We start from the raw sequence: 8,220 nt of genomic DNA, 5'->3' as shown, positions 1-8,220 counted from the left end.
CAATCGAAATTACTTTTAATTCTGAAACTGGCATCTAAAAATAAATTCACTCATTTTGTATGAATTGTGTTAAATGTAGTTTTAAATGACGTAAGAAATCCAGACAAAAAAAATAACTGGCCCATAAGGAAGGCGCATGTCTAATAACGGTCTAATAACTTCAAAGTTTGTAACCATCTCGTTTAAAATCGTTTATTCAAGCATGTTTATAATAATTACTTACGTTTATACCCCAAAAATATTTTCTGTAAAGCATGCGTGGATGAGCTTCTTTTATGAATGTTTATAATTTTATGCTCAGAAAATATCTGGTCACTAAAAAACGGCGCATTTAATCGACCAAACGGTGAATCGGTTGAAAAATGGTATTCTTATCATTTGTATTTGCTTTGCCTCGGTGTTACGCTAAAGGCTCGAATTAAACGTGTATTCAAATAGTTTACTCTCCTCGCGACTCGCACATTCACACTGCAGGTTAATATGTCGTCATGTCGAAAGGAGGAGTTAATGAGTGCTTCTTCGTTCTGATTGGATAAAGCGGTCGTCTGTAAGGACAAGCGAGACTTCTGATTGGCTGTGGTGGGCGGGTCCGCAGGTGTCTTTTGCACATAGACGGACAGGCCATCAAGAAGGTGATCAATCTCAATCCGTCAGTATTGGCTATCACCTCAATATTACGCGTGGATACAACGAGCCTCTTGAGCCACTGCATCTGACTGTCTGCGGACGGGCTTTGTGGTCATATTGGGAACTTGTTGTGAAGTTTGTGGTTAATTGTTTTCTTACAATTCCAACCATCAGCTGGAGTCCAGACTGCTCTCCAAAAAGAGTTTCTTGGTTTTGTGGATTTTCAGTTTACAGATCTCAAAGGAAAAAAAGAGCACAGAGCACAGAAGACCAAGAATAAGAGGTAAAGTAAAATGTTTCAAATATATTTTTATTTTAAATACCAAATATAAGGCAGCTATTAAAATTAATTTTGCAATTTTAGTTGGTTCATTAAGTTGTTCAAAGTTTTCAGAATGGTTTAAAAGTGCAGTAAACTTCACTTCAGGTTGAGGTTGTAATTTAGGCATCACTTTGCTTTTCCGTAAAATATAAGGCAGAAGTACAGAACTTTTGTCTTAATACATTTGTACTACTGCCTCATAACAATCGCAACGAAACACAGTTTGGTCCTCCCAAATAATTCCAAATGCGCATAAGCCTCGAGTTTATCCCGAGCGGCCTTCTGTCCAGGAAAACAAGCGCTTCAGCTTTAGAACAATAATTCAGGTATTCGATTCTATGCTGCAAATTTCGTTTAAAAACAATAAAGGTATCTATTTACTTATTTTTTCATTCGTTCTGTAAGATGTAAGATAAGAGGCTATATATATATATATATATATACACATGCCCATATAAACACGTTTAAAAAGTACTGTGAATACAACCAAAAAAAACTGTATATTATCTTTCTTTAATAACTATCTATTGTCGCTTTTTGGGGCCTTCATTCAAAGTGGATTCAGTCATTCCGTATGGACTGGATCTTAATAATTAACTTGTTTTATAAATATTAGGCTATATTTCAAATCATATAAAAAAATATATACGGCACGTCGTAGGCCTATCTGTTACCATGTGTTAGATTAAAACGACCATTAATTAAATTCATAATTGCACCGCCAACTTTCAAACGTTCCGGTAAACAAAAGAAAAGATCAAACATCTGGCGGCGTCGCGTCCGTCAGGAGCGCTTCACAGGGCATGACATGTAAATGGCCAATTAGTGTGAGAAGGCCTTGATTAGTCGAGTGTGAAAAAAGAGATAATTAAAGGCAAGACGTTAGTCATATTCAGACTGATCACTATCGTGACATGCGTTTTACAAGTTTTTTTTTTGTTTGTTTTTTTTACAATGGGGCTGTGTATTTAATATATCCAAATAGCCTACTATTTATTATGCAGCATTCTGTGATGGGGCAATACATGTATGATACAGTTAATAAGATTACAGGCAGTTCCAAACACTGGCATGCTCTTTTTAACAATTTTTTGGGGAAAATACAATAGGGGAAAAATAGAATTTTTAAATAAACAAATGTTTACTTTTGGTTTATTTATTTATTTAATAATTGATTCTTGTTGCAGGTGTCTCTCTGGAGCTTAACAATGATGTCATACCTCAAACAGGCCCCTTATGCCATGAACGGGCTGGGGCTCAGCGGGGCAACCATGGACCTCCTCCATCCCTCTGTGGGACATCCGGGTAAGCACTTTTTTTTTTTTATATGAAAGATAACATTTAAATAGTCTCTTCATGCAGTGTCTTTATGAAAAATAGCAACAAATAAGAACTTTGCTGTACTTTTAAGCATGCAATGCATGTCAATTCAAAAATGATTCAAAAGCACCTTGACTTTAAAGTGCATGTATGACTTTTCAAACTTAGGCAGGAGAAGATCTGGAGACATCATTTAGTAACTTAAGTTGTTTTCCTTATTGCAGCAAATTGTCGTAAACAGAGAAGAGAGAGAACAACGTTCACTCGCACTCAGCTGGACATACTGGAGAATCTGTTCGCTAAGACGCGCTACCCAGACATTTTCATGCGTGAGGAGGTTGCTCTGAAAATCAATTTACCTGAGTCAAGAGTGCAGGTGGGTGTTGTTGTGCCACTTTCCTAATCCTGAGAGATTTAAGTCAAGTCAAGTCACATATATTTATTTATACAGCGCTTTATACAATACAGATTGTTTCAAAGCAGCTTTACAGTCATAAACAGGAAATTAATGGTAATGTTAGTGTCATTATTGTCATTATTCAGCTCAATTCAGTTCAGTGTTGCTTCAATTCAGTTTAATAACTCGGTCAATGTTGTAAATGATCAATTATGAAGCAACTTCGATTCAGCTAACGCAGCTCTACAGGAAAAACATAGGGTCATTATTCAGCTCAAGTTGGTTTATTGTTGATTCAATTCAGTTAAAAAACAGTGTCAATGTTGTTAAGTTCATCAATTATTAAATAAGTTCAATTTCAGCCGTAAATCAACCCTACAGAAAGATAATAGCGTCGTTATTCAGCTCAATTTAGTTAATTGTTGATTCAATTCAGTTCAGTAACTAGGCCAGTGTTGCAAAGTTCATCAAATATGAGACGATTTCAATTCAGCTACAGCAGCTCTACAAAAAGCAATAGTGTCATTATTCCGCTCAGTTCAGATTCAGTGTTGATTCAATTCAGTTCAATTACTGCATCAGTGCTGCAAAGTTCATCCATAATCAAACAAGTTCACTTTCAGTAGCTCTAAAGGAGATTATTCAGCTTAATTCAGATTCAGTGTTGATTCAAATCAGTTCAGTAACTGTCAGTGTCGTTGTAAATTGCTATAAAGACAATAGTGTCATTATCCAACTCAATTCATTTCAAATTTTGTTCTCATCTGATAGTGTCAGTGCAGTTAAATCAATATTTTAGGTGTTCAGATCTTAACATTTCAGCTCATAGATGATATTTGCTGATTTGCATGACAGTCATTAACCTGTGACATGTTTGTCGACAGGTTTGGTTTAAAAACAGACGGGCAAAGTGTCGTCAGCAGAGCAGCAGCAGTTCCAAGATCCGTCCAGCGAAGAAGAAATCCTCTCCATCCCGCGAGAGCCCGGGGTCAGAGAGCAGCGGCCACTTCACTCCTCCCGCCGTCTCCAGTAACACCTCATCGTCCTCGTCTACGTCCTCAGGCTCCAACCCCTCCGGTCTTAGCGGAGTGGGCCTGATCAGCAGCTCGTCCTCAGGAACAACACCTGTCTCGTCCATCTGGAGTCCCGCTCCGGTCTCGCCGCTTCCCGCTCCCTCTTCTCTCCCAGACATCTCCCCCCCGGCCAGTGCGTCCTGCATGCAGAGGGCCATCTCGGGAGGCGGGGGCACCACAGGAGTGCCGTCGTACCCCATGCCCTACAACCAGGCTTCCAGCTATGCCCAGGGCTACCCGACCTCAAATGCCGCCTCTTATTTCGGCGGCATGGACTGCGGATCCTACTTGGCCCCGATGCCCGGCCACACCCACCATCACCCACACACCCATCACACACAGCTGAGCACCGCCGCGGTGTCAGGACACCACCCTCACCATATCGGGCAGAGCGGCGGACACCACCCTCACCAGGGGTATGGCGGTGCTGGACTGACGTTCAGCTCCTCGGACTGTCTGGATTACAAAGATTACAAAGATCAGGCTGCCGTGGCTTCATCCTGGAAACTGAACTTCAGTTCGGCGGCGGCCGACTGCTTGGACTACAAAGACCAGGCCGCCTGGCGCTTTCAGGTTTTGTAAGGACTATTCATGTTGTTTCCTGATGTTTACTTGTTTGTTTTCCTTTGGAGAAAGTATTTTCCTCAATGTCGGACACCACAGGGAAGAAGTAGTGACTTTTGTGCCAACTTTTCCCACTTTGCGGGTGAAGAGCCGTAGGAACAAGGGTTCAGAAACCAAAGTTTCTTGTGTGTTGCAAAAGCGAGACGGGTTCTTTGACGCCCTCGGCAGACAGATTAAAAAGCGAAGGTCAAATTTGTCACACTCCCGACACGACGCACTGAATGAATGAGACATGTGGTGTTTGAAACAATGAAGGCAATGATAATTTTATATGATTTTCTTTACAGAGGAGAATGTGACTTATGCCTTACAGCTCATGTGAGATGTTAAAAACTAATTTGCATTCATGTTCATTTAATAAATATAAGCTTAAAATTGAGACAAATTGTTTTTCCATTTCTTCAAAATGTCAAATGATTTTGCTTCGAAATCACCATACATTTCTTTTAAAAAATTGCTAAAAATTCAATAAATCTCAATAACGTCAGTAATTTAGCAAATAAATTTTACATCTATATTTTTTCGTTAATAAATTGCTAAAATGTTACTAAATTTTTACTATTTGAAAACATACAAACTTGTTCAGTAAGGAATGTTTTACTTTTAAATCTGAGATTTTACTAAACAAATTCTAAAGCAAATGCAAGAATGACCAAGCTCCAGAATAAAGGTTATAATTATTCAAATTTGAAAGCTATAGTCCACAAGAGACTATGAATTACAGTGATTTTACCATGGTTAGGTGGTGTCCCTAAAAGGAAACAATCATTAAACCTAGTACTAAAGTTCATAAGCATTACTAAGTGATGTTGTAGATGTATAGACTTTATATAGGTGCATTAATACATAATTTTAATTATTTGGATGTATGTGCACAGCTTCATAAATGCCTTATCCAATCAGTGTTAATTTTATAGTAAAGCAATAAACCCCTCAAGGCTGTGAGTACAATGCTAAGGACATGACAGTCCTTAAACTGTTAAAATCATTGTAACAGATGGCTTGAAATAGTTTGTTGCTTTTCAAAAATGATGGCAGCAGCACTGATAAAAGACATCAAATCTTCCATCAAAGTAGCCTGTGGGCTTATACTTAGGGTTGCCAAGAAACGTAAGAAATTTTACAGAATGGAATCAAAATGGAAATGTTTCTGTTTTATAAGGCTTCAGAGTCACAGGATCTAGTGAACAGAATCTTATTTTAATTAGTTGAGTTCTGGCAGGAATAAAAGTGTGGCTTAGATTCAATCCAACAGAAAAGCTAATGAAGTCATATGAACACATTGATGAACACGTACTGGTATTCTGACTAGAAATAAGTGGCTTGATGTGCGGATTTATTTATCCAACAGAAAAATGACAAATCACGATTTTAATTATCAGCTACCTCAAGACTCTGCGAAGCAGCTGGGTAAATAGGGTTAGATAAACGGGACGGCGATGTTTGCTTGTTTGGTCAGGGGAATCCTGCTGTGCTGTAGCTGCATGGCATCTTACTGAGGCACAAACATTGAGGGATTTGGTGCATCTGCATCAAACAAGCTCAACTAATCTCTGAGCATGTTTGAGGAATGCTGTTGTCTGGTTAAAACTGGACCGATGTAATCCAAACACCTGTTCTCACCACATAACACCATCTCCTACACATTTACCAGTGTTTTTCTGCATTTATTCACGCTGGGTATTTCATATTTGTATGGCCTAATCAGGCTTTACTTCAGGACCCAGATTTTACATTGGAAATGAAGTGGCAACCGAATAAAGCTCACTTGATGGCCTTGCAGAGGTTATTAGAGCAAACAGAAATAAAAACCATCCTAAACTGTGTGAATTTCAAGTACAAAAAGAGCTGTTGTAGGAGGGGTGGGCTGTAACACTTATGGACGCATGGACATTAGTTTAAATGTAGTACATTAATTAAAAAAAAAAAAATGTGTGTATGCTAAAAATAATATTTATACAACTCTTTTAACAAGTAGAAAACATTTTATTTTAAAAGGGCAAATGAGTTTTTAGAATATTTAAAAAATGCACTACCGTTCAAAAATATCCTCACTGAGGCTGCATTTATTTGATTAAAAATACAGTAAAAACAGAAAAACTATGAAATATTAATTTCAATTTTTTTTATTTTAATATATTTTAAAATGTAATTTATTCCTGTGATGTCAAAGCTGAATTTTCAGCATCATTACTCCAGTCTTCAGTGTCACATGATCCTTTAGAAATCAGTCTAATATGCTGATTTGCTGCTCAAGAAATATTTCTTATTATTATCAATGTTGGAAACAGTGGTGCTACTTAATTTTTATGGAAACCGTGATAAAAACATTTGTAGGATTTTTTTTAGGAACAGAGAGTTACAGAACAGCATTTATTAAATACAAATATTTCTCAACATTATGAATGTCTTCACTGTCGTTTGATTAATTAAATGCATCATTGCTGAATAAAAGTAAAAATGTATTTTTACTTTTATTCAGGAAAAAAAAAACATACTGATCCCAAACTTTTGAACTGTAGTGTAATAATTAAATCAATCACTATTTTTAAATGACTGCCATCTACAGCACTGTTATTCTGCTGACAAACCTGACACTTAATTCTCTGCAAATTCAGGGTCATGTTCAGCCCACATATACTCCGGTCTTATTCTGGTCTCACCTTTGCAGTCCAGGGGCTTTCAACAGTGATGAGCAGCTTGCAGAGACACTCGTCATTGTGGTGCTTTAGTAACTGGACCACTTGTTCATGATGACCTTTATAAGAATCTGTATCTTAAAGAGCTCACCGATAAACTGTGTGTAGGTGTGTATTTGAACACAGACCCATTAGTAGGTAAATGTATGACTCACCTTAAGCAGACATGAGTAACTCACAGAGAGCTTGATTTCTTAATGACTTTTTCCTAAACTAGGTCTACGGCAGGTCTCCCTCTCCATTTTTTTGTATATGTTCTAATGTGAGTTGGTTTGTCCGCAGGAGAGCTCCTCTGTGGTTCCGGCATGATGGGTGTAGCCACACTTAGAGCTGTTTCCGGACCTGAGGGAAGAAGCTCAGTTTTCCTCACTAGGGGCTTCTGGCTGCAGTGGTCCAGGCGGGCTTGGATTTCCCTCATTATATATTATGGGGGGAAAACAGAAAGGAATTAAATAACATGTGATTATGTATTCAGTATATTCATAAATCCAAATATATAATTATAAATGTGCATAAATGCTTATAGATTCTGAATGTATAATTAAACACCCAGAATGTATAGTCATATATCAGAATAATCTATCTAGGCCTAACTGTAAATCCAAATAAATAAATATATTAATTACATATTATGCATTTTTATACATCACATATACATTAATTATTTATAATGATTATTACAAATTATTTTAAAAAATAATAAAATAAATAAAGAACAAAATGTAAATAAAAACAAAATGTTTACAAATATTGACACGTTCTTGTTTTTCATTTTCAATTTCATTCAGAAATTGCTGAAAGTTAGCTGATAGTATCAAATTAATATAATTATAATTAAATGATATTCGTTTTGATAAGGCATGTCATGAGAATAATCAAATATTCTAAGAAATTGATTCTGATTGGCTAGGACGCGCTACAGCCCGTCAGGAATTTGCATATCAGCTGCAGTCCACCATTTTCCTACTAATTTTAATTTTGCGTTATTATTCTCAAGCTCAATTTCGTTTGAAATCAAATTAACTGTCCGAGGCGTTCCCCATAGCGACCCCTAGAGGACGCAGTTCGAAGTTCCCATGAAAGGGAAATATTATTATCTAGATGGGTTACAAGCGCGTATTGTTGCTATGGTAACGATACACGCGAGAACCGGTGGTG

At 37.3% G+C, this 8,220-nt stretch overlaps 1 protein-coding gene across 1 annotated transcript; it reads left to right on the top strand.

The window, feature by feature from the left end:
- The first annotated feature begins 666 nt into the window (after positions 1–666).
- Positions 667–4,726, top strand: LOC107684322 (homeobox protein OTX1 A-like). Its single transcript, XM_016480553.1, has 4 exons — positions 667–910; positions 2,137–2,254; positions 2,494–2,645; positions 3,551–4,726. Exons 2-4 carry the CDS (start codon positions 2,158–2,160, stop codon positions 4,319–4,321), a joined length of 1,020 nt encoding a protein of 339 aa, XP_016336039.1. The 5' UTR covers positions 667–910; positions 2,137–2,157; the 3' UTR covers positions 4,322–4,726.
- The last annotated feature ends 3,494 nt before the right edge of the window (positions 4,727–8,220 follow it).

Source organism: Sinocyclocheilus anshuiensis, unplaced genomic scaffold, assembly GCF_001515605.1.
Source record: "Sinocyclocheilus anshuiensis isolate Anshui unplaced genomic scaffold, SAMN03320099.WGS_v1.1 scaffold1371, whole genome shotgun sequence".
Taxonomy (NCBI): domain Eukaryota; kingdom Metazoa; phylum Chordata; class Actinopteri; order Cypriniformes; family Cyprinidae; genus Sinocyclocheilus; species Sinocyclocheilus anshuiensis.
Note: the sequence above shows the minus strand (reverse complement) of the source record. Positions and strands in the feature narration are given on the sequence as shown.